Source organism: Abrus precatorius, unplaced genomic scaffold (genome assembly GCF_003935025.1).
Source record: "Abrus precatorius isolate BTA unplaced genomic scaffold, Abrus_2018 Scaffold7, whole genome shotgun sequence".
Taxonomy (NCBI): domain Eukaryota; kingdom Viridiplantae; phylum Streptophyta; class Magnoliopsida; order Fabales; family Fabaceae; genus Abrus; species Abrus precatorius.
In genome coordinates this window covers 36,787,252-36,811,755 of record NW_020874417.1, presented here as the reverse complement: position 1 = coordinate 36,811,755, position 24,504 = coordinate 36,787,252, and the positions used below count along the sequence as shown (strand labels likewise).

The window sequence follows — 24,504 nt, the reverse complement described above, 5'->3', positions numbered from 1 at the left end:
ATAAAATTGTTCTTTTCCTCTTAATGTTATTTTTAATCCGAGATTTGTGATTAAAATAAACTAAACATATATTTGATACTCCAATGTAAAATTAATTATAGTGTTTAATTTTGTTAAAATTAATTTTATAATGAAAACTGGCCCTTTGCCACAAGGCAAAGCTTCAAAAGGTGTTTTCCGATACGGCAGGGTAAAGAAAATGTCACACTCAAGTTTGTTGTTAGTTGAAACCAGCGTGTTACCCACCGACAATAACAACGGTTTATAAAGTTAACCTTTGATTATAAAGTTAACTACTTTTCCTCTTCCTTTGCCCTCTCATAGTAGATTCCCAATCCCATATTTATAATATTCACAAGATTGTTAGCAATATATTTTTTAATCTAAAGTTAAAAACTTTTACTTAATGAACAAAAAAATCCATTCCACTGTCTTAAAAAGTGTACATAAATGAATCTTAATTGTTAAATTGTTCTAAAATGTTGTAACAAGTTAAATCAATTCGAGTAAAAAAAAACCCAAAATGCAAAGCACTTGAATCCAGCCTCGAAAGGTCAGAGATGGAAAAAGTGGAAGGAGGATACAGATGAAATGCCCTGGCATCACAGAAAAGTCTCTCACTCCCCATTAAACTTTTTTAATTCATTTCACTTTTTTATATATTTATTTTATTATATTATTTTACTTTTCAAAATTAAAATATTCACTACTTGGTTTGATAATATTTAACATTATTAATATCACCTAAATATATTCATAATTATATTTAACTCTTTTAATGAATATTAAATTAAAAATAGAAAAGAATTAAATAAATGATTATTACATATTAAAATAAAATTACATGAGAGATGAAATGAAGAGGAGAAAAAGGCACTCCAACGTCTCTGAGGAGGGGCATGAACGTATTTTCAGGCATATAATCCAGCTGTTAACACACTAACCAACACCATGATTTCGTATGAATTTACGAGAATGCCCCGAGTTGGATATTTTGTTTCCAGCTATGCATGGAAGCAAGGCATCAGAAATTCACAGCACACACACACACTGTATTTTATTGTATTATTCACTTGGAAACAAAAACCCAAAATTCATAAAACCAAAACCCCAAAATAAAAATAAAAGAAAGAACAGGAAGCGAAGAAGAAGAAGAAGAAGGGGTTTTCAACTAAAGAGGAAGAAATTAAAGGTAACGTACATCTTTTTTGACCGAGTCAACACACGGGCCATCACCACACAACCACCTCGGCGGCGTTCAATACGACGTCGTTTTCTCAAGAAAGAAAAGAGAGTTGCCGCTGTGCATTGAAGCGCGATCTGCTTTCAATTCAGCGCGTGTCGCGGTGAGTTAGTTGCTGGTGCTGGGATCGGAGATGATGGTATCCAGGGGACTGTTCGGGTGGTCCCCACCTCACATACAGCCTCTCACGCCAGTCTCCGAGGTGTCCGAGCCGCCCGAGTCGCCGTCGCCGTATCTTGACCTCGGCGCCGAGACCTCCGCGTCGCAGCAGGTGGAGGTCGAGGAGGAGATTGAGGAGGCCGAGGAGATTGAGCCGCCGCCAGCCGCCGTTCCTTTCTCTCGCCTCTTTGCCTGCGCCGACCGACTCGACTGGTTTCTCATGGTAGTTGGCTCCGTCGCCGCCGCCGCTCATGGCACCGCTCTCGTCGTTTATTTGCACTACTTTGCTAAGGTTCTTCGGGTTCCTCAGCAGCAAGGTTCGCCGGAGGAGTTGTTTCACAGGTTCAAAGAGGTCAGATTTCGTTTCCTTTTCTATGGAAACCCTAGTTCTAGATTTTAATTAGTTTACGGTAATTTGATTTTGGCTTACCTAACCTTAGAGAGTGAAATGAAGTCTTATCTTCTGTACAGTTGTTTTGGTTTTGTAGTTTTTATGGCCTTGGTTGCCGTGTAGCTTGAGGTAATTGGGCCATTAACTTTTCATGAAAGAGTTTTGCTAAAAGTTATGAAATCTTTTACACAAATTGTAACGAAAGAACACACAATCCATCATGGCCGTTGTTTGAATTTAAGGTGGAAAGGTCAATATTTCATTAACGGTTATAATTCATTCATCAAAACTTTCGGTACAAAAAAAATTGTACTGTTTATCATTTTTGTTCTTGAAAACTGAACTGATAACCCTAAGTAGTAAGCATAGCATAGCGTACTCCTTTATTAGATCGCCGTCCTTTGTCCCGGGCAGCATTGCGCATGGATCACCCAAGTCGTTTCGTTTTACTTTCTGGCTTATCACTGGCACTCTGCTCAAGGTTCCAAACTTAATGTTGGCTACTTAGTTCAAGTTTCATGCTTGGTGTGGGACTTAACCAACAGTTGCACGGTGCTTGTTTCAGTTATATTTTTGCCCATCCTTTAATAGCTATAAATATGGTTAGTTTATTAGGTTTCTCATCAATAATTTCACTACTCGAGCATTTGGAGAGTGATGCTAGAAGTTGTTTTTCGTCTAGCATAAGTAGTGTGTTAAGAAAATGGGGAGACTGGGAATCCAGAAAGAAGGGTTAGGGGGTGAGGACATGAAACATGGAACTTGCATTTAGAGAGTTTTTCACTCTTATCAAGCCTGGCTTTTATGAGTGGGTGATTAGAGGCTGGTTTTCCACCCGATGACAGAGGAGATTGATGCAGGAGAGGAGCGTGTCCCTTTTTGGTTGAGTGTGGGACCTGGAGCTTTCCTTTCAAAATACTCTCAATTTTTTTTTTAAATCTCTTAAGCGTACATAAATCAATAGAAAAAGAATTCTTGGTAGAAGTTTCGTTGGGGTTATATTACAGGAGGGGTAATTTTGTACCAAAAAAAATTGAAGGGCAATTTTCAGGCACTAGGTAGGAAGGGGTCTTAGGTCAGTTCACAGGCTATTTGTGCGCAATGAATGGTTTCTGCAGGAATATGGACTCGGGTTTGAACTTTGAAGGGTTTTAGGGGAAATAAAAAATGCAAATTAAGTTTTGGATAGAGTTGAAAACTCGAGAATGTTGAACAATAGCTGAGAAGCAGAAGAAAATAAATCTAGGCATCACACCTATGGTTTGATTGCATGACACAAGTACACAACTTGGAAGGGAACAGCTTTCTTTCTTTATTCATAAAACTGATTATTCATTTCCCTTTTTGGGTGCTATCAATGTAATACTTGTATTAAGGATAATACATTAACACTTCTTTTATGTAGGCGGTTATGATTTATTTTCCATGATAAGGAATACAACCCAAAAGAATCCAGATTTCTTTCTATGATTGGGAAAGATATCAAATTAAGGCCCCATATCATCTGCATAACAACCCAAGCCTGAGTTCAACCCAAGACCAGTAACAAAAATTACCAAAATAGACCTTTGACTGAAATTTTTAAAATTTAGCGATTAGAACCAAGTATATTCTTTAGAATATTACAACAATAAATTATTGTTGTAGACTTGTAGCACTAAGTAAATAATATTAAATTGAGATGATTGGAACTTTAAAGTAAGTTACACTTTCTTGATGCTAGTGTGTCTTGCATCACACTAGCACTCAAACGTGTTACAGATACATTGAACTAAACAGTTGTGAGCGGGTGTGCAAACAATTATGTAAAAGAAAAGTAGTCACATTATTTAGCATGATTCAACAACCAAAGAACAATAGGCTTATGTTTTAAAACCTGCAGATGGCATCATAACTACATATTTAACTATTCTGCAAGGCACATAGTTTGTGAACCAGGTGTTAAAAAAGGCTTATACGCTTACTTCTTCTTGTTTCTTCTGCAGCTTGCTTTAACCATTGTTTATATTGCCGGGGGAGTTTTTGCTGCTGGTTGGATTGGTAAATTGATCATGTGGAACGTTTCTTATTAAACTTAAATTTAAGTTTCCTTGAATACTAATTTTTCTTGTTTAATAGAGGTTTCGTGTTGGATTCTTACTGGAGAGCGGCAGACTGCTGTCATCAGATCAAAATATGTTCAAGTATTACTTAACCAAGATATGAGTTTTTTTGATACTTACGGGAATAATGGAGACATTGTGAGTCAAGTGTTGAGTGATGTGCTGCTCATTCAGTCTGCTCTAAGTGAAAAGGTATGTCCTGCTATTGTTGTCTGTATATTCACTCCTATGCAAATTTGTTACTCATTATGGATATTATCTCAACACATATTTCATACAATGTGTGTTGACTTTTGATGATACAGGTTGGGAATTATATTCATAATATGGCAACATTCTTCAGTGGTCTTGTTATTGCTTTTATCAATTGTTGGCAGATTGCATTGATAACATTAGCCACAGGTCCGTTTATTGTTGCTGCAGGAGGAATATCAAATATATTCCTCCACAGGCTTGCTGAGAATATTCAAGATGCATATGCTGAAGCAGCCAGCATTGCTGAACAGGTTATCTATTGTGTACATTTTAATTCATTCTTGCATTGAAGTAATGATATGCTTGATACCTAGATTCATTTCAATGCTGGATTTTGATTTATTTTACTTTTACTAAACAGCAAAATAAGGAAAGAAAGGATTTAAATTTGTTTGGAAATCTTTCATATCGTGTGCAATTCTGTATTTTTTTTCCTTGTAACATTATTCATACACTAAGCATAGCACATTGCATGACTGGGCATCTAAAGGGAGGTTCCACAAAAAGTCTTTGAAACAATCAAATTTGATCTTTTTCTTTACCATGTTATAGAAATGAGACTTACTTGAGATGGCTGTTACTTAGATGCTATGTTATTTTTTATAGAAAGAGAATTTTGTGAGAGAGAAAAGAGAAAAAATACAACTAGGGGTAGGATATGATATTCTTCTAAACAGAAAATTCTATGCAGGAAGGTTCCCGTTATCTTTTTGAGAGATAGCAACTTCCTTCAAGCACCAGAGATGAGCAAAATGCCAGGAGTAGCCATGAGCATATTCTGTCCTTTAACACGTTTAAAGGCACAAAGCACCCACAAATATGCAGGCATTCTGCTCTGACTAAATACTGGTTGCTCTATTTTTCTGACTGCATGTTGAGAGTAGATGATCATGAACTTCAGTTCCTTTAAATAGGGATTGAAAACTATACCAGGATTCATGGAGATTTGTGAAATAAAATGCTTAAAATTTTCTAATTGTAGTTTTCTGTTGTAACTGAGGACAAGTTGTCACAAATTCACAGATTATGCACGCTGCTAAGAGTTATTTATATCGTTGCTGCATTCTTCTAGTTGTCTCCATACTTCATTGGATCAATATTTAGTTGATTATGTGGAACAATTTTGAGGTTTACTTTATGGTTGGAAGGAAATGAATATGATGGCCTATTTGCCTTGATTTCTTTATTTATCTGTAATTTAAGATTGAAGAAGCCACACTTGTATATTTATTTTTGCTTTAATGTTTTGAATTTGGTGATGTGGAAAGGATGGCTAAGTTCTCGTTATTTGATGAATTGATTTAGTGCTATTGGTTCTGAATTTGCATAATTTCTTGTGATGCAGGCAGTTTCCTATATAAGGACCTTGTATGCATTTACTAATGAAACATTGGCTAAATATTCATATGCAACATCACTGCAAGCTACTCTTAGATATGGTATATTGATAAGTCTTGTTCAAGGGCTTGGCCTTGGATTTACATATGGGCTGGCGATATGTTCTTGTGCATTACAACTCTGGGTTGGAAGGTTCTTGGTTATACATAGAAAAGCTCATGGTGGTGAAATTATAACCGCTCTGTTTGCTGTGATTCTAAGTGGCTTGTGAGCATGAATCCCAACTTTTATTTAATTTTTTTCTTTATTTGTTTTACATTTTTCTTACAATATTTGTTAATTTGATTTAGGGGATTGAATCAAGCAGCAACAAATTTCTACTCATTTGATCAAGGGCGAATAGCTGCCTATAGACTATTTGAGATGATAAGCCGATCATCCTCATCTTTTAATCACGATGGCAGTGCTCCAGCTTCAGTGCAAGGAAATATAGAGTTTCGAAATGTTTATTTTAGTTATCTTTCTCGCCCTGAAATCCCTATCTTGAGTGGGTTTTATCTCACTGTTCCTGCTAAGAAAGCTGTGGCACTTGTCGGCAGAAATGGCTCTGGAAAAAGTAGTATTATTCCCCTCATGGAGCGGTTCTATGATCCAACATTAGGTAATTGTTTTCCCCTTGACGGTACATATTTATTCTAATCTCTTTTAAAGCACTTCAAATGTCATTTCAGATTTAAATCAATTTAACAATGTGTGGTTCAGGAGAAGTTCTATTAGATGGAGAAAACATAAAAAATTTGAAACTGGAATGGCTAAGGAGCCAAATAGGACTGGTCACCCAGGAACCTGCCTTGCTCAGTTTGAGTATAAGAGACAACATTGCTTATGGGAGAGATACTTCCATGGATCAAATTGAAGAAGCTGCTAAAATAGCTCATGCACACACTTTTATCAGCTCATTAGGCAAAGGTTATGACACACAGGTAAAGCTTGATTGACAATGATCATATGAAGCCTATGGTTCTTTTTATGGTTTGTATTTTCAATTATTTCCGTTTTGGTGGGAATCTCATGTCACTTTCAAAACTGGAGTTTCTGTCTTTCAGGTTGGAAGGGCTGGTATAGCTTTGACAGAAGAGCAGAAAATAAAACTTTCTATTGCAAGAGCTGTGCTTTTAAATCCATCCATTCTTCTGCTTGATGAGGTTACTGGTGGGCTTGATTTTGAGGCTGAGAGGTCTGTTCAGGAGGCTCTGGATCTCCTGATGTTGGGACGTTCTACAATAATAATTGCTCGAAGGCTTAGTCTTATAAAGAATGCTGATTACATAGCAGTTATGGAGGATGGGCAACTTGTTGAAATGGGTACTCATGATGAGTTGCTGACCCTGGATGGCTTATATGCAGAGCTTCTTCGATGTGAAGAGGCCACAAAACTTCCCAAGAGGTCTGTTACTGTCTCAAATCATGCTTCTTCCTTTGCCATGCACTATAGTTATGTTTATGGAGAATAGACGTTGTGAGTTGAAGTGGCAATAGTCTCTTACAAAAATGCTTCACTATAATAATAATAATAATAATAATAATAATAATAATAATAATCTAATTATTGCTATACTATGGTTGAAATGGAAATATTTACTGTTTTATATAATTTGCAAGATTTCACCATTTGCATTTAGAAAATCACTTTGTTAATCATTCAGGATGCCTGTTCGAAACTACAAGGAGACTGCAGCTTTCCAAATTGAGAAAGATTCATCAGAAAATCATAGCTTCAAAGAACCTTCATCTCCTAGAATGATTAAGTCACCCTCTCTTCAAAGAGTTTCTGCCGTATTTCGGCCTTCAGATGGCTTCTTTAACTCACAAGAATCACCAAAAGTTCGGAGCCCACCATCTGAGAAGATGATGGAAAATGGTCAGTCTCTAGATTCATCAGATAAGGAACCATCAATTAAAAGGCAGGATAGTTTTGAAATGAGACTACCAGAGTTGCCCAAGATTGATGTTCAGTCTGTGCATCGGCAAACATCAAATGGTTCTGATCCAGAATCCCCTGTTTCACCTCTTTTAACATCTGATCCTAAAAATGAACGCTCCCATTCACAGACTTTTAGCAGACCTGATAGTCATTCTGACGATTTTTCTGTGAAAATGAATGAAACAAAGGATACAAAGCATCGAGAACAACCCTCACTTTGGAGGCTGGCAGAGCTTAGTTTTGCAGAGTGGCTTTATGCAGTGTTAGGAAGCGTAGGTGCTGCTATCTTTGGTTCTTTCAATCCCCTTCTTGCTTATGTTATTGGCCTGGTGGTGACAGCTTACTATAGAATTGATGAAGGTCATCACTTGCTAAGGGAGATAGACAAATGGTGCTTGATCATTGCCTGCATGGGTATTGTGACAGTTGTTGCCAACTTTTTACAGCATTTCTACTTTGGTATCATGGGGGAGAAAATGACCGAAAGAGTTAGGAGAATGATGTTCTCAGGTGGGTACATCCTTTTCAAGTTTTTTATTTTTGGAAAAACAAAATTGGATTTTTGAACTGTACTTGACTGGTTTTTATTACGCGGCAGCCATGCTACGCAATGAAATTGGATGGTTCGATGAAGAGGAAAACAGTGCTGACAATTTATCCATGCGCTTGGCCAATGATGCTACATTTGTGCGAGCTGCTTTCAGTAATCGACTTTCCATATTTATACAGGATAGTGCTGCAGTTATTGTTGCTTTTGTGATTGGTGTTTTGCTGCACTGGCGATTAGCACTAGTGGCTTTAGCAACACTTCCGGTTCTCTGTGTTTCTGCGGTTGCCCAGGTTTGCACCTGATCTGATTTTGCAATGAAATTTGTTTCTTTTTCATGTCAACACAGTTTGTAAAATTTTATTATACCTTTTGCATAATTCAGTGATTTTGATATTCATAATGTTTACGTATTTTCATATTCAACAGCAGTCTTTTCCCACTAGCTGGGAATCTTTAAAAGTCTTGAATGAAAAATGGAATGTGGATGCTTATACTGAATTGTGCTATATCTGTTCCAAACATATGTTGGTGGCCTGTTTTCCTTTTTTTTTTTTTTTTTGGCCTTTTCATTTATTTCATTCGTTAGAAGCCAAGTTAGGTGGATAACATTTCAGGGTATTTGACCTATTGTAATTGATGTCTCCTTTGCCTCATGAATGATGTTGAAGAGAATAACAAATCCAAGCCCTTGAAATGTCTGATAGTATGGGTATATGTGAGACTTGCTAATGTTTAGAAAGGAAGAAAAGGGCACTGTTTCACTTGTTTGTATTAAGTGCAATTCATCTGTGTCTCATTCACTGTGAAATTATAATCAACAATGCATGCATCCTGAATGACGATAACTAAATGAGTATTCAGTTTTGGTTGTTTTGATAAATTTGATAGTGAAATTATCCGTGGCATTGCAGTAATTATAATTATAATTTGTAATATATCTTTTCATGTTTAAGTTAGCTCATCAATGGTCTGTTATGAGTGCAATTTGGCAGTTATTTTGCTAATTTTACTCTTCAACAGATTTAGTACTTGTAAATCAAAATTTTGTTTCATTTTATTACCTCACAGCATGGAGGGTATCTATCCTGATTGAATGCTATTTTACCTCCTGTTTTATGGGGCTTTCGTTTTCATTGATGGAAATTCTTATTGATGTCAGTTTATGTTCAATTTCCATTACTAAACTAACTGGCCTGCTTTGCTTAGCTATGTGAATGACTAACAATACTGGCAGAGGATCATTATTATTGTTTTTTTATTTGCTTTTTCTTTGCATAGTGCATGTATTTAAGGCTGCTTTGTTGATCTTGTAGAAATTGTGGCTTGCTGGATTTTCGCGGGGCATACAGGAGATGCATAGAAAGGCATCTTTGGTTCTTGAAGATGCGGTTAGAAATATTTACACTGTTGTTGCATTTTGTGCTGGTAATAAGGTAATGGAACTGTACCGATTGCAGTTAAATAAAATATTCAAGCAGAGCTTTCTTCATGGAGTGGCCATTGGTTTTGGGTTTGGCTTGTCGCAGTTTCTACTTTTTGCTTGTAATGCTTTTCTACTTTGGTACACTGCAATATGTATAAAAAGAAGCTATGTAGATCCACCCACTGCGCTCAAGGAATACATGGTTTTCTCATTTGCTACATTTGCCCTTGTGGAACCTTTTGGATTGGCTCCTTACATACTCAAGCGGCGTAAATCTCTCATTTCAGTGTTTGAAATTATAGATCGTGTACCCAAAATTGATCCTGATGATAATTCAGCACTAAAGCCACCTAATGTATACGGAAGCATTGAGTTGAAAAATGTTGACTTTTGTTATCCTTCTCGACCAGAAGTATTGGTATTAAGTAATTTTAGTCTCAAAGTCAATGGAGGACAAACAATCGCTGTAGTGGGAGTTTCAGGGTCAGGAAAGAGCACAATAATATCATTGATCCAGAGATTTTATGATCCAGTTGCTGGCCAAGTTTTGCTAGATGGGAGGGATTTAAAACTATATAATTTGAGATGGTTGAGGAGCCACCTTGGTCTGGTTCAGCAGGAACCTATTATCTTCTCAACAACCATAAGGGAAAACATCATATATGCCAGACATAATGCCAGTGAAGCTGAAATGAAAGAAGCTGCAAGAATAGCAAATGCTCATCATTTCATTAGTAGCTTGCCTCATGGGTATGACACTCATGTTGGGATGAGAGGTGTTGACTTAACTCCAGGACAAAAACAGAGAATTGCAATTGCGAGGGTTGTGCTTAAAAATGCACCTATTTTGTTGTTGGATGAAGCCAGTTCATCAATTGAATCTGAGTCAAGCCGTGTGGTGCAGGAGGCTCTAGACACCCTAATAATGGGGAACAAGACCACTATTTTAATAGCGCACAGAGCTGCAATGATGAGGCATGTGGACAACATAGTAGTTCTTAATGGCGGACGGATAGTGGAGGAGGGGACACATGATTCATTGGTGGCAAGAAATGGTCTGTATGTTCGATTGATGCAACCTCATTTTGGTAAGGCTTTGCGTCAGCATCGGCTTGTTTAAACTTATGTGATGTGAGTAGTTGCAACTAATGTTGGTTCATGAGAATTGTTCCATATTCTGCTTGAGTTGAATCAATGGTAATTGCTGCCCCCGATGGAATTTTCCAATGTCAGGTGGAGGTTTGCATGTAGCAAGAATGGGAATATTGGATTAGCAGTCTTTGTTGGTAGGCATAGGAAGAGGTTACTGGGATAGCGTAGGATTTTAAGATAGAAATTTGCAGTTTGGCTGGTTTGAGAATTGGGGCTGTAGATGCATATTCTTTTGGAGGCAAGCAGTTTAGACTGATGGTGTTGTCTCCATGGTATATTGATTTGTTTTTCAAACAGATGAAGGCAGAATCAACACTAATTCAGCTGAGTTATGACTCCTTTTGGACTTCCTTGTCACTCTTCCTTCCTGTCTCTCAAGCGTGGACAATGAACTTGTTCATTACGGTATTTTTTTTTCTTTTGTGAAAATTGTAGAAAATACAGCCCCATGTGTTGTAAGTTGTAACCCCTGTATATACACAGCGATAGTTTAGAAGGCATTGCTTTTTAGTGCTTGAATTACACGAATTGTCGAGTTCTTTTTTTTCCCCTTGCCGTTATATAAAAGATGCAAATTCTGACAGTTTTTATTTTAATTAATTTACAATTTTGTTTTGAACTTTTCTGCTCAGTGCCTGTGTAAACATACTAGTGTGGAGATTAGGCATCCGTTTGGATATAAAAATTTGTAAACAGACGAGTGTCAGTAATAAGGGTTGGAATGTGAGAAAATCAGGAAAAATAAATAATTTGAGAAAGAGCTAAGAAATCAGCATAGTGTGGATGATGTGGTAAGTGTAGAGAATTTCGTATTACTAACACGTCAATCATACAACTCGCAGCGCATCAGCCACAGCAAATATGACATATTACCACAATTTTGGCTTCCTAGCTTTTTGTTAAAACTAGTCAACTTAAAATGGTCCAAGAATTCCATAAAGCAGAAGCAGCGGGAAAATGTATACATAGACGAGGAAGAAATCGAGTTTGCACGACACATGACACAACTCAGGGAATATTGATGTGTCCTTAGCATCATTTAGCATGTCATTATTGTATGACAAATTGTCATAAAAAAAAAGACTTAAAAAGAACTTTATACTTCCAAAGCGGATTGTTAAGGAGGAAGGTTCTCTGTTTGACTATTGACTTATGAAACGATCGAAAAGAAAGGGCTAATTCTTTTATTCGAACGAGAGGACAAATGAACAAAGTAAAAGAGGCTCAAAAAACCTCAATTCAGAGGATTCCCGTCATTCAAGGTATTGAAAAAGGAGGAAAATACTATAAAAATTGTGGCTCAAAAGTATACAATTCTTTTCCCTTTTAAATTCAATCTGCTTTGACCCTACGTGAATAGGTATCTAGCCTTATTTGGCGAGCGGATAGCACGACATTCAGTGCAACCCTTCGACATTCTCAATGATGGAGGAAGTTTATATACACGTGTAATATATGGTGTTAAAGTATACACCTCTCTTCTGCTTTCAATGTATACGTTAACAATATATTTTTAAAATACCTGTGTAAGTTGTTTTCTGTTATTTCAATTTATTAGATTAGTATCATAATTAATAAGTTGTTTCAATATTTTAAGAATAATTAAGTTTATTATTAAATTTTTCAGTTACGTAATTATGTATTAGTATGATAGATTATATCATTCACTTGCAAAAATTTATTTGGCTCTTGATATACACATTTCAAACTTGATATGTGGGAAAATTAGAACATGTCATGCATTCTCCTGTGATGTTTCAAATGTCAAGAAGCCTAAAGGAGTCTGCTACCACTTTAAGCTGATCTCTGAATCTTTTCCATCGCCTTTCATTGGCTCCCACAATCAACGTGTAGTACCTTCCTGTACAAATTTAAGTGCACGTTATTAGGTAGCAGTAGGACTGTGAAAACATTTATGAAGATGTCACATTGAGGTTGGAGATGATTGGTTACTTACCATTTCCTATAGCAATTGTTGCAAAGGAGGCACTAGAATAATTTCGTGATGTGAGTACATATTCAAATGTATAGTAATGTTTTCCATCTATTGTTCGCTGCATTCAGAATTCAAAAATAGTTGATAGTTCTATATTGACCATCTAGACCTGGGAACTTTATTTTTAAAACAAAAAATAGATTGACAAGAAACCTCCTGCATCTCATATATTGTTGGTATTTGGTTTGGTGCAGCATATCTATGTCTCACTACATAGGATACAACCTGCTTAAGATACAAACTGGTTAAGTATAAATTAAAGTATAGAACATTAGGATACAGTTTGCAGTTTCATCACCTCTTCCAATGGACCCAAATCTCTGATGTCTTTCTTCTCAGTGGGTATAAATCTCACCCTTACATTTTGCAACTGAAGAATTCTGTCTTTGAATGCAGAATCATGTGCCCTGAAGTCAAATTCCTAGGGAGGAGGATCATTCAGACTTGGAGAAAATTATCTGGTTGAAACTAAAATTTCTGTGACAATAATATGATTCTTATTTCTTACTTTCCAATCTATTGGATATACGTAAGAATACCCATCTTCATAGTCCACAAAAGCTCGGTACCTGTCTGGAAATTCCACACAATAGTAATAGAATTTCAGAAGATTATGACTAGTCTCAGTTTTACATATTAACAAAGATCCTTTTAGTGAAGTGAAGCTCAATTCACGAGGCATGAATACCTTGAGCAAGGAGTGAATTTGCTGGGTGTAAACTTGCTGTTAATGCTCCAATACCCAACAATAGTGGTCTTCTCTGACAGTGGCCTGAAAAATCAGAAAGGAGATCAGAGAAGTTCTTTCTAAGGTTAAAAATTTTCAACATAATAACTACACAAAATCTAGCACTACAGAAGGTAACTTCGTTTATCATTTACTTCTCATTTTTCACCAAAAGGAAAACTAGAAAATTATTCGAATTTAAGGTCTACTACTAATCTTAATGTCAAAGTGAACTTACAGTGAAAATTAATATCAAGCTTTAATACAGAATTGTAGATAGATACTTGTAAGTAATGATTCTTGAGACTGTCACAGCCACTGAAATACTCATTGTAAAGTTAAAAGTGATAGTAAAATTGATCTGAATTTCCTTGAATCATGATTTTCAGTATTTTCAAGCACAGTTGCACCAGGAAACTCGGTTTAGGTCCTTACTTTCTCCACTGGCGGGTGTCTCCATTGCACAAAAGACAGTGTTGGGAGATGAAGTTGCATTATTTTGATGCAAATAATTTGAACGTGGCAAGTTTAGCTGAAACAGTGCAAAGTACAGTACGGGTGCATGAGCTGTGTATAAAGAAAATTGTCTGAAAGTAATAGAAAAGTTCTTCAACACACACCTTATGGGATAAGTAAAGTGAAGTGCAGCTGAAAGAGCACGAAGAAACTACCATACTTGACAGTCGTTTAGAGCTTCACTATTGAGATGGTGTGTAGTGGAATACTGGATAATTGAATTTAGGCCTTTTGATGTGGCTAGGAATGTGCTTGTGGTCATATGACAATGAAACTGTCTTTTTCTTTTATTATTTGTCTTTGGATAATGCCACAATCAGACAATTATTCATTTCCAGTTAGAGCCCAAAACTTGTTCTTTTTTTACCCATAAACAACAATATTTTTGGTCACTGAAAAAAGATAGTTTTCAGAAGGCATGACACAAAGCCCAAGTTTTATCGAATGGGTTGGGTCAGTTTTGCTAATAAAATTTCTAAAAAATCTAGCTATACTAAAAACTATAAAATAAGGTTCTTAATGACAAAATAAAAACAATTTGAATAAACATATTAATAAGTGTTTATAAAACAAGAACACGAAGAGATATTTAGAGACTCTTATATTTAACTTTTTTAAAAGTTGAAGTACATAACTTGATTTTATTTTTTAGAAGTTTGATTTAATTTATTTCCTTATAAATTTATCTAAATTATTGTAAAGTTATACTTTCACTCCCTACTTATAGATTTTCATAATAATAATAATAATAATAATAATAATAATAATAATAAAAAGATCCATGCTTCTACCTTTATGAAAGTTTCTTCTATGAACAATTACGCTCTACGTTGCTTTTTGAAAAATTGATACAAGGAACATATAAGATACTTGAGTTAAACTTACTCTCCTGACAGAAAACAAACTTACTCTAATGTCTTTATCAAGTTTGCCTAAATTATTTGTTAATTTATTGTAAGGTAGTTAATTTTTATTTGTTGCCGTAAGGTGGATAGAGTTCAAGTATATTATATATATAAGCCATAGGCTATAATGGTGATAACGATAATATATATATATAAGTATGTAATCGACATTGGTCCTTCATTTTGAATATGATTCTGTTTTTTTAAGAGTGTGATTATTGAAAATGACCAAAATAAAATAAAATAAAAAGAAGAAGAAGAAAGTCCATGTTATAAGTTTGAATTAGTTTTAAGTGACCTCATCGCATCGAGGATTATTTTTTTGTATTGGTACAATTTACTATTGACATTCAAATTGTTGACCAAAGTAACAACTTACACCTAATTTTATAATAGATTCAATTTATTTCCATTAATTGTCAATTTTCATTGTCAAGGATAAATTATACATAAATATAGACTATGACGAGGATAAATTGTACTAACTAATTAAACTTTAGGCGATAAATTGTTGTATGAAGATGTGTGGATATCTGAATCCTTTGATCTACCATGCAGTTGCAGATGCATCACATCACAGCCACAAATGTGGCAAAACCATGGCCAATTATAGCTATCAAGTCACGAAAAGTGATTCCATGGCCATGCATGAAGCCCCCTCCTTTCGTACTCTTAGGCTACATGCTTGCATGACTTAAGAGCAAACAATTGGACCGTTTCCTTAGCCGTTAATTTTGTTATTTAAAGAGCAAACAAAGCTCTTACAGTGTATGCTCATTGATCACTCTTAATCAAAATACAAAATTAAGAATCATAGACACAAGCTTGTGTTTGTAGGTTCTGATTACTTAGCTAATGGCAATCTATAGAATTGCAATTGGGTGGCCTAGAGAGGCTAGCCATCCTGCAGCAATTAGAGCAGCATTTTCAGAGTTCTTCTCTATGCTCATTTTTGTTTTTGCTGGGCAAGGCTCTGGCATGGCTTATAGTGAGCATCCTTCATAATTCCATTTACTCAAAAAATGTGTTTTAGAGACTTATTTTTATCCCAAAGCAAGTTATTTTTTTCTTTTGGTTCCATCAATAGAAGCTGAAAATGTATTTACAACAATTACAATAGGAGGCTAATGTAATGTTTATTTGTCCTTATTTTGAAATCATCTACTACTGCTACTATTACTATTATTCTCTCTCTAAGAAAGAATTTTAGGATGCTGAAGCATTTGTAGTGACTATATGTTGGCTATTGTGGCAGGCAAACTCACCAACAGTGGTCCTGCAACTCCAGCTGGTCTCATAGTTGCATCATTATCACATGCATTTGGTCTTTTTGTGGCGGTTTCTGTTGGAGCAAACATTTCTGGTGGTCATGTAAACCCTGCAGTCACATTTGGTGCTTTCTTAGGAGGGAACATAACTTTGTTAAGAAGTATTTTGTATTGGATTGCACAGTTGCTTGGTTCAGTTGTTGCTTGCATTCTTCTAAATTGTGCTACTGGTGGGATGGTAACCACACATTCATCACCTTTTTAAATCACTTACATCATGATTGAAAGCAATGATATGCACTCATCCCATGATTGAATTTGAAACTATTTTGTTTGCATTGTGCAGGAAACATCAGCTTTCTCTCTATCCAATGGTGTGTCAGTGTGGAATGCATTAGTCTTTGAGATTGTGATGACTTTTGGTTTGGTATATACAGTTTATGCCACAGCAATAGACCCAAAGAGGGGGAATGTGGGTATTGTTGCTCCAATTGCAATTGGTTGTGTTGTGGGTGCCAACATTTTGGTTGGTGGTGCTTTTGATGGTGCATCTATGAACCCAGCTGTGTCCTTTGGGCCTGCTCTGGTTAGCTGGTCATGGACTCATCATTGGGTCTATTGGGTTGGCCCATTCATGGGATCAGCCATTGCTGCCATTCTCTATGATAATATCTTCATTGGTGATGATGGTCATGAACCCCTTTCAAATAGTGACTTTTAGAATATACTTTTTCTATTATGGATGTAATCTCTTGCTCTGCATTTTTATTCAATGAAACTTTTAGATGTCAAATCAATGAATAGTCCTTTATTCTACAACAATATTAGCACCTTTTTTTATTTCAATTTTTTGAGCATTCATTCATCAATCTGGACATGTTTGTGCAATTGAATCCAAACGGATTGACAATGTCAACAGCTGAAAAAATTGGAGCGAGTTATTACCAAAGAGTATAACTAGTAAATTAAGTGCCTGTCAAACTATAAATAGCTAACGAATTTCTGATTTTGTGCCTTGAAACACAAATAATAGTTTTCTTTTAAAAATTATAATAGAAAATCATTATATATAAATTATGTAGTCTTAAGTACATATTAAAAAAATTGATACTAAAAGTATTTGTCAGTAAAATGCTTACTTATAATAGTAAGAAGTATAAAAAATGTACTGACACTGTATCTTAATTATTTCTTCAAAAGAAAAAAAAGATCCTGCGGATAAGTGTTGGAGATTTTAATGCCATTTGAAATGGTCAAACAAAAACAGTTTATGTGGATTTAGGGTTTAGGGACCAATGCGTCATATTTATAATCATCTTTAATAATTCGATTATTTTAACGTGCATTTTTGGGTAAGGAAAATAATTTTTTATTCAAAGTTATAACATTTAATATTATTAATATATTCAATTTATAATTTAGATGATTGATAATAAATATTTTTTAGTTTGATAATAAGAAATTTTTTTTATGTCTCACCATGCATGGACCATGTCATGTGGCTTAATATTCTTGTATGTGACTAGCGCTAATTTTACTCATGAAATGAGCATGAAAGGTTCTTGAGGACCAAGTCAAAAAGAGCAGCATGCTAAAAGACCAAAAGAAAAGTCATAATGCATGCAGTTGGAAGAGGAACAAGAACTTTGCTGACTCCTATAAAATCCAAAATTTGGTCCTCACATGATTAGTTTTTGAGTAATATATTTATCAATTTTTTGACGTATATAAGAAAATACATTAAGAAGAATTAAACATACTATATTAATTATTATAATATATATATATATATATATATATATATATATATAATATTTTTTTATAGTTTTAAAATAGTGAATAATTTATATAAACGTTTTAGCTTTACAACTTTTACTTATTATCCAATAATTCATAATTCTTAAAAAAAAAAGGTTAGAAGGCAAAAACAACTTAAAATTCACAATAAGATTTAACTATGAAACGGGGGAAAAAACTTGCTTTCAGTTTGAAGTCCAAACATGGAGTGAAAATCATAATTAGTTGTGCTATTTTACTTCCCCTCTTCAAAATCATATTGACTTTGAAAAACAATGTTACTTCCCCTCTTCAAAATCATATTGACTTTGAAAAACAATGTTACAATCATCTTATCTCAGGCTGCCGAATCCACATCCACATATAAATACAGATACCATTATAATAACATTGTTTTCAAACAATTTTGGTCTTCTAGTTGAAATATCATATTGAAATTAATAGCAGATAAGGTTAAAGGCACAAGATTAGTCCTTACAGTTGAATTCAACATAAAGAAAGAATAAACTCCAAGACCAGTAGATATAGACTGGAAGGTAGAAGCTGTGTACAAAATATCCATATAGCTTTATAGCAGTGATAGCAACATCAATATTTAAGTCTTCTCATCTTTGATCCCATAAAGCTAATCCTAAGTCCTAACCCAGTTTTGAAACATTAGAAATCCCATGGAAGAGAGTGTAGAAGATCTATTTAACAATTTGCCAGATGAAATTCTAAGCTGCATAGTTTCTTTTCTTCCAAATGAGTATGCACTAGAAACCAGCCTCATATCTACTAGGTGGAGAGACTTATGGAACCAAGTCCTTGTTAGACATGGAACTACACATAATGTCACAGGCGTTGTTGCTGGGTTTCTTGCTTGTTTTGATGAGCTTGATCCACTCAAGCATCCCCGCAAGCTTCAACTTCACTTTGCTCAAGACACTTCACTCTTTGCATCTATTGCAACTAATAGTAAGCTTCTTCTTCATTTCTCTACTGAGAACAAAGATCTTGAAAGGCTTTTTGAACTGCATTTCAAACTCAACAATCATCAAATCACCCACCAGCTTGTTCCCTCCACTTTCTTAGTCAAAACACTCTATTTGAAATCAGTTAGCTATTTGACATGTGAAGTTGCTTCCTCCATCGTTTCAAATTTGGAGCATCTTGAGAATTTGATAATCATTGAGTGTAGAGGGTTGGAATCTTTGTGCATTGAGTCTGAGTCAAAGCTTCACAAGTTAACCATCTTGGATTGTTTTCAGTTGAAGTCTCTTCATCTTAGAACTTCAAAGCTTAAATCTTTCAGATACCGTGGACCCCTTCCTAGGATTTGGCCAGAATCCCATTTCAACCTGAGTCATGCCATGCTTGATTTCAGACAAGGCCCAAACTGCAGTCACTTCAAGGCACAAGATTTCAATGAAACACTTTTGACAATAAAGAATTCTCAAGTTCTCACTTTGTGCGAATGGACTTTTGAGGTATGCTAACTGCAATGGTTTTTCTATTGCTGATTTTATGCATCTATCTTGTTTATATATACATTTATTTTGGTAGGTGAGAAGGGGTACCGTGACTTGAAGTTATAATGACTTTTTTTTTTTCAATTATGCACAACTTAACTCCAAAGGGATTTTCTTGCAGGCACTGATGTGGCCTTCGATTTCTTCTTCAAGTGGGAACTTCATATTCTATAGATTAAGAGAGTTGTGGTGGATTGACAACTATAAGGATGAAAACAGCATCAATGCCTTAGTCTCCTTTTTGAAATTATGCCCTGCCTTGGAGCAACTTTTTGTGACGGTAGATTTTCTACTTGGAAGTAATTGATGCTCTTGTTTTGCATAAGTTAAACTACAATTTTTGACCATTTTTTAATCCACTGATTGGGTGCAGATTGATCCTAAAAGTTATTTGGCTCCAGGGTCCAATACATGCCTAACGCAAGCAACAGAATATACAAAACTGGAGCATCTAAAACTGATAAAGTTAATGGGATTCACAAATCGAGTGGATGAAATCTGTGTGGCAAAAAATTTAATTGAACTAGTCAAGGGAAAACCTCCCAAGATAGAGACATCGGATGGAAATTGCTTGGATTTGTTGTTTGTGCGGTGATCTTTAATATGTATCTAAGAAAAGAAAATGTTACAAACAAGTCATTTCCTAAGCCTGGTGGCATACTATTAGTGATAGATTTGTCATCTTTGGAGGCTCTACTCCTTGTAATCTTGTGGGGGCGACATATCTATGTGATTTCGTGCTGAATAAAACTTAGAATTAAAATTTTATTTCAGTAATGTATAGGTAATGTGGTGTGTTAATATTTAATGTTGACTTAATTCTAAATACTTTTCTTTTCAATTGAACAAAAGAATTTCACTTAGATATACAATGTGAGCATCGATAAAACAAATAAAAAGATATACAACGTGAGCTTCTCATCTTACCTCAAATTTCTTGCATTAACCAAACACACACACACACACAAACAAAATTATTACTCTTGTCGTTAGTTTAACAACTAAAATAATTCCATTTGCCAACCATTTAAGGCTTGTAATACAGGTCACACGACAGTAAGCAATGCGTAATCGCATTATGAATTTTCAACATTCTCAAATCTTGCATGAAACGAACCTTCTCCTAATTTCAATTGTTTTTATAGAAAGAGATTTTAAATTCATTCATAACAAATAAATTTAAATTAAATGTATTCATTCATACAACATCAATCCGCAAATGACATCCAAACAATTAATGAATTCTCTCGCTATGCAACAGATGATAAAGCCTTGCTTTTTCTCTTTTTTTTTTGGGTGTCAGTGATGATAAATCATTAAAACCTTGTTATTTTCCCCTTGTTTTGGTAGGGTGTTTTCTTCATTTTTTTTCTCTCTCTCTTTATGGTTAACCTTTCTCCTATTTCTCAACTCGGGTTTAAGGCCTAAATATCAAACAAATTTGCCAAAGGCCCAAAAAAGTCTGTTTGATGAACCCTCCAAAAACACTTTCTTTTGGATTTGGGTTTGAAAAGAAAAGGTATACGGCGTCGTTTGTTCCGTCTTCCCCAAAACCCTTTTGTTGGGTTGTTAACGGCGTGAGGGTGTGGTGGAGCTGCTACCTGCGAATTTTGAAGAGAAACCTGGGATTGGGGAAATGGTTCTATCAAACAAGAAGCTCAAACTGAAGCTTAGAGCTGAATTAGCCCAACAACAAAACCAAACCAACTCCAACGTTGTCGATGTCCCTTCCTCTTCTGACTCACTAAAAAATCTTCTTGACTCTGCCACTCACACACCCAGATTGTCAAAGAGAGAGAAACTCCGAAAGATTCGATCTTTGCAACCCCCTCATCCCCAAGAACTTCCCAAAGAAGATGAAGGAGGGAACAAGGAAAGTGGAACAGAGGGTTTGGGCGTTAAGAAGAACAAAAAGAGACAGAGGAAGGTAGAGGATGATGACGTGGCAAATGGGGTTCCCAACAAATCAAAGAACAACAAGAAGTTGAAGAACAAGAACAAGAAAAAGAAAAAGAAAGCCAAAACCGCGGAAGAAGATAATTCTAATCATGGAGGGGAAACGCAAGAGGCTACAGAGTTAACTAAGACCAATACCATTACTAGGTAATGATAGTATAACATTTTAACTAGTGTTTTTCCATATCCAGTATAAGATTTTTATATCCATTTTTATTTTTTAATGTTTATCTGTTCTGTGATATGTTTAGTCAAGAAAATGGTGATGTTCCTACAAAGGTTTATGTTGGAGGGATTCCCTATTATTCAACTGAGGATGATATTCGGAGTTATTTTGAAAGCTGTGGCACCATAACTGAAGTTGATTGCATGACTTTTCCTGAAAGTGGCAAGTTTAGGGGAATTGCCATTATTAGTTTTAAGGTGAGGACTAAAGCAGTGTTCAATTCTTTTTTTTTTTTCTTTATTTTCCCTTCACACTTCCCCTTTTGTTATTCTGCAATTTCAAGTTGAATCTAGAGACTTATTTTGGGCATCCTTATATGGTAGGATACTAGGATTGATTGCAATGAAATAGAGACTTTGTTGGGCATCTATTATAAACTATGAATCTCAGTTGAACCCTTAAGATTTCTCAGGAGACTATACGTACTAGCAATACATTTTACATAATATTTTTCCTTCCATTAATGGGTTTGTTGTTTTCTTAAGTTTATTATTACCTTTAATTAGAACCATCAGGCAATTTCAATAGTTGCTAACATTTCTGTGGCATTCCTCCTGCAGACAGAAGCAGCAGCCAAACGAGCATTGGCTCTTGATGGAGCTGACATGTTAGTAACACTGACAATTTTCTTTCATAGAAAAATGATTCACTGTTTTTGCCCATTTCTCATGTCATCCTTATAAAATGTCAAATGCATAACAGGGGAGGGCTCTTTCTTAAAATCCAACCATATAAAGCAACTCGAGCCAATAAAGCAGCAGATTTTGCTCCAGAAATTATGGAGGGATACAATAGAATATATGTTGGAAATTTGTCTTGGGATATAACAGAGGAAGAACTTAGGAAATTCTTCAAAAAGTGCAAAATAACATCACTGCGATTCGGTATGGACAAGGACACAGGAGAATTTAAAGGGTATGCTCATGTGGATTTCAGTGATAGCCAGTCACTGAAAACAGCACTCACATTGGACCAAAATGTTTTGTTTGGGAGGCCTGTCAGGATAAGTTGTGCAGTTCCTTTGAAGAAAAATCCAGGAACTCATACAAGCGCAGTGTCCAAGGTCAATGGAGTTGATGGTGAGAAATCAAGTTCCACTGGAAGTGGCAAGATGAGGAGGAGGACATGCTATGAGTGTGGTGAGAAAGGACATATTCTCTCAGCATGCCCAAAGAAACAAACAGTCGCTGCAACTACAACCTAAAGCATGTAAGAGAACTCAAACATGTCATTGTTTTTGTTTCTTTTTGTAGACTGTTATTGCAGTTTATAAAAGGGTTGTATTGATAATTGAACAATGAACAGTTTCCTACTTATCATTATCATTTTTTTCCTTGAAATGAAAATTCTTTATCTTTGATATTAGCAAAGAAATGTGTGTTTGCTGAACGTTCTCTCTCAATTTGTTGAGTGATTCTCACCGAGAGGACTTTCTTCCCTCGTTCCTATCACAATTTTATAGCAGTTTCTAACACCGGTTTTGGTCAAGAACAACACTTTTTTAACACGTGATTTTATAGTTTTTAATAAAATTTAGTTCATAATAAGTGATTTTTATAATTTTTAATCAAATTTAGTTAATAATTTAGAGTTTGCAGTATTCTTCTTGACTTTTTACATTTTTCTTCAGCATTGATTGGGTTTTGGTTTGGTATTTGGGCTTGCGTAGGAGTATCTATCATTAAAAGTGGGAGATTTGTTGACCAAAAACAAATGTGGGAGATTAAGATTTGAGATCATGGTTAAGGGAGTATTCTTGACTGTTTATTTGAATATGTTTAATAATTTTTTAAATAATAAATTGAAAAATAGCTTATGAATTTTCATAGACACTCCTCTTTACTTAATTTGTTTTCACTACATTTGCTGTCACACTTAAACCCTTATCTTTTATAATGTCAAGCTTACCATAAAATAATCATAATATTCGTTCTTTACATAAGCTTTTCGAAAAAGTATTCATAGATATTTTATAAGACTATATAAATGATAAAAAGTATTTTATAGTTAAAAAGATACAAAGAAAAAGAAAAGAAATTAAGTATCATTCACGTATTGGATTTAATCATAACACTTTTCTATAACTATATTGACTGTGAATAATAACTAAACAATTAACTCAGTAAAAAAAATATAAGTAATCCATTTTGTTATAGATGTTGCAAAAAGTAAATTTAAATAAATATTTATTTTAAGTTATTAATATTTTCGTATACGATAGTCACCGACTTAAATACTAATTCATTAGAAACTTTGGTTAAGGTTTTTTTTTTATAACAATGATATTTTTTCTGCCTACTCAAATTAGATACAATTGATTACTAAATAATGTAATATTATTAAAAAAACCCATTAAAAATACGATAATTTTTTCATTTTGATGTTAGAAAATTAATTCTTACACGTTCTAAATATTGAAAAATATACACACTCCAGTATAGTTTAAAATTGAGATAAATTTAAACACTAAACATACACTTTAAAACATTCGAACTCACTTTTTTTTTCTTCTTTTGCGTGGTGCCTTGGTATCATGTTAGGTGATAAATTAATAAACACCTTTTGATTTTACATTTCAACTTTTCCTTAATTAAAATGGTAACTATTTCATACTTGTTTTGGTTGATCAAACGGGAGCAGAACTTATTATTTGAAAAAAATACAAAGCATGTCGGATCCAAAAAATTACCTCCAAACTAGGTTAAAGGGTTCTGCGATCTATAAATATAAATTTATCCAATTTTTATGTTAATTTTTCATTTCAATTTTTTTTTAAAATTACTCAAAACTCCAACTTTATCAGTTTGTTTGCAAAATTAATAGTCTCTTCAACTGTAAGCTAAACCATGCCGAAAGCTTCAAAATATTTTATTTTATTTTTCTTCTTTTAGACAACGAGACAATAGTTTATGTTTCTATAAATTTTTATATAGGGTAGTATCTATAATTAAACAAGTTGACAATTTCCTTGTCTTTACTACCCACTTTGCTTTTCTTGATGCCTG

General features: G+C 34.7%; 4 protein-coding genes across 6 annotated transcripts; 3 read left to right on the top strand and 1 right to left on the bottom strand.

Moving 5' to 3' along the window:
- Window positions 1–1,135: 1,135 nt before the first annotated feature.
- LOC113873374 (ABC transporter B family member 20) lies at window positions 1,136–12,237 on the top strand. The gene is made up of 11 exons (XM_027511471.1): window positions 1,136–1,754; window positions 3,779–3,833; window positions 3,912–4,087; window positions 4,201–4,401; window positions 5,496–5,755; window positions 5,839–6,149; window positions 6,251–6,471; window positions 6,595–6,935; window positions 7,195–7,982; window positions 8,071–8,312; window positions 9,336–12,237. Exons 1-11 carry the CDS (start codon window positions 1,377–1,379, stop codon window positions 10,563–10,565), a joined length of 4,203 nt encoding a protein of 1,400 aa, XP_027367272.1. The 5' UTR covers window positions 1,136–1,376; the 3' UTR covers window positions 10,566–12,237.
- Window positions 12,238–14,096, bottom strand: LOC113873376 (photosynthetic NDH subunit of lumenal location 1, chloroplastic). 2 transcript variants are annotated; one of them, XM_027511473.1, is made up of 8 exons: window positions 13,941–14,096; window positions 13,756–13,852; window positions 13,282–13,365; window positions 13,102–13,166; window positions 12,892–13,014; window positions 12,747–12,818; window positions 12,555–12,651; window positions 12,238–12,458 (listed from the first exon to the last, which is right to left on the bottom strand). In XM_027511473.1, exons 1-8 carry the CDS (start codon window positions 13,992–13,994, stop codon window positions 12,355–12,357), a joined length of 696 nt encoding a protein of 231 aa, XP_027367274.1. In that variant the 5' UTR covers window positions 13,995–14,096; the 3' UTR covers window positions 12,238–12,354. The 2 variants fall into 2 exon arrangements, with proteins under 2 accessions (XP_027367274.1, XP_027367275.1); XM_027511474.1 differs by having other exon boundaries at window positions 13,102–13,177; window positions 13,284–13,365; window positions 13,941–14,077.
- A 1,500-nt stretch (window positions 14,097–15,596) lies between these two features.
- Window positions 15,597–16,730, top strand: LOC113873375 (aquaporin TIP1-3-like). The gene is made up of 3 exons (XM_027511472.1): window positions 15,597–15,729; window positions 15,997–16,247; window positions 16,356–16,730. The coding sequence occupies exons 1-3, from the start codon at window positions 15,597–15,599 to the stop codon at window positions 16,728–16,730; spliced, it is 759 nt and encodes a 252-aa protein (XP_027367273.1).
- A 1,596-nt stretch (window positions 16,731–18,326) lies between these two features.
- On the top strand, window positions 18,327–22,865 carry LOC113872794 (F-box protein At2g39490). Of its 2 annotated transcripts, XM_027510618.1 has the most exons (5): window positions 18,428–19,275; window positions 19,439–21,420; window positions 21,525–21,696; window positions 22,060–22,106; window positions 22,202–22,865. In XM_027510618.1, the coding sequence occupies exons 2-5, from the start codon at window positions 20,954–20,956 to the stop codon at window positions 22,701–22,703; spliced, it is 1,188 nt and encodes a 395-aa protein (XP_027366419.1). In that variant the 5' UTR covers window positions 18,428–19,275; window positions 19,439–20,953; the 3' UTR covers window positions 22,704–22,865. The 2 variants fall into 2 exon arrangements, with proteins under 2 accessions (XP_027366420.1, XP_027366419.1); XM_027510619.1 differs by lacking the exons at window positions 21,525–21,696; window positions 22,060–22,106; window positions 22,202–22,865 and having other exon boundaries at window positions 18,327–19,275; window positions 19,439–19,597; window positions 19,691–20,086.
- Window positions 22,866–24,504: the final 1,639 nt, after the last annotated feature.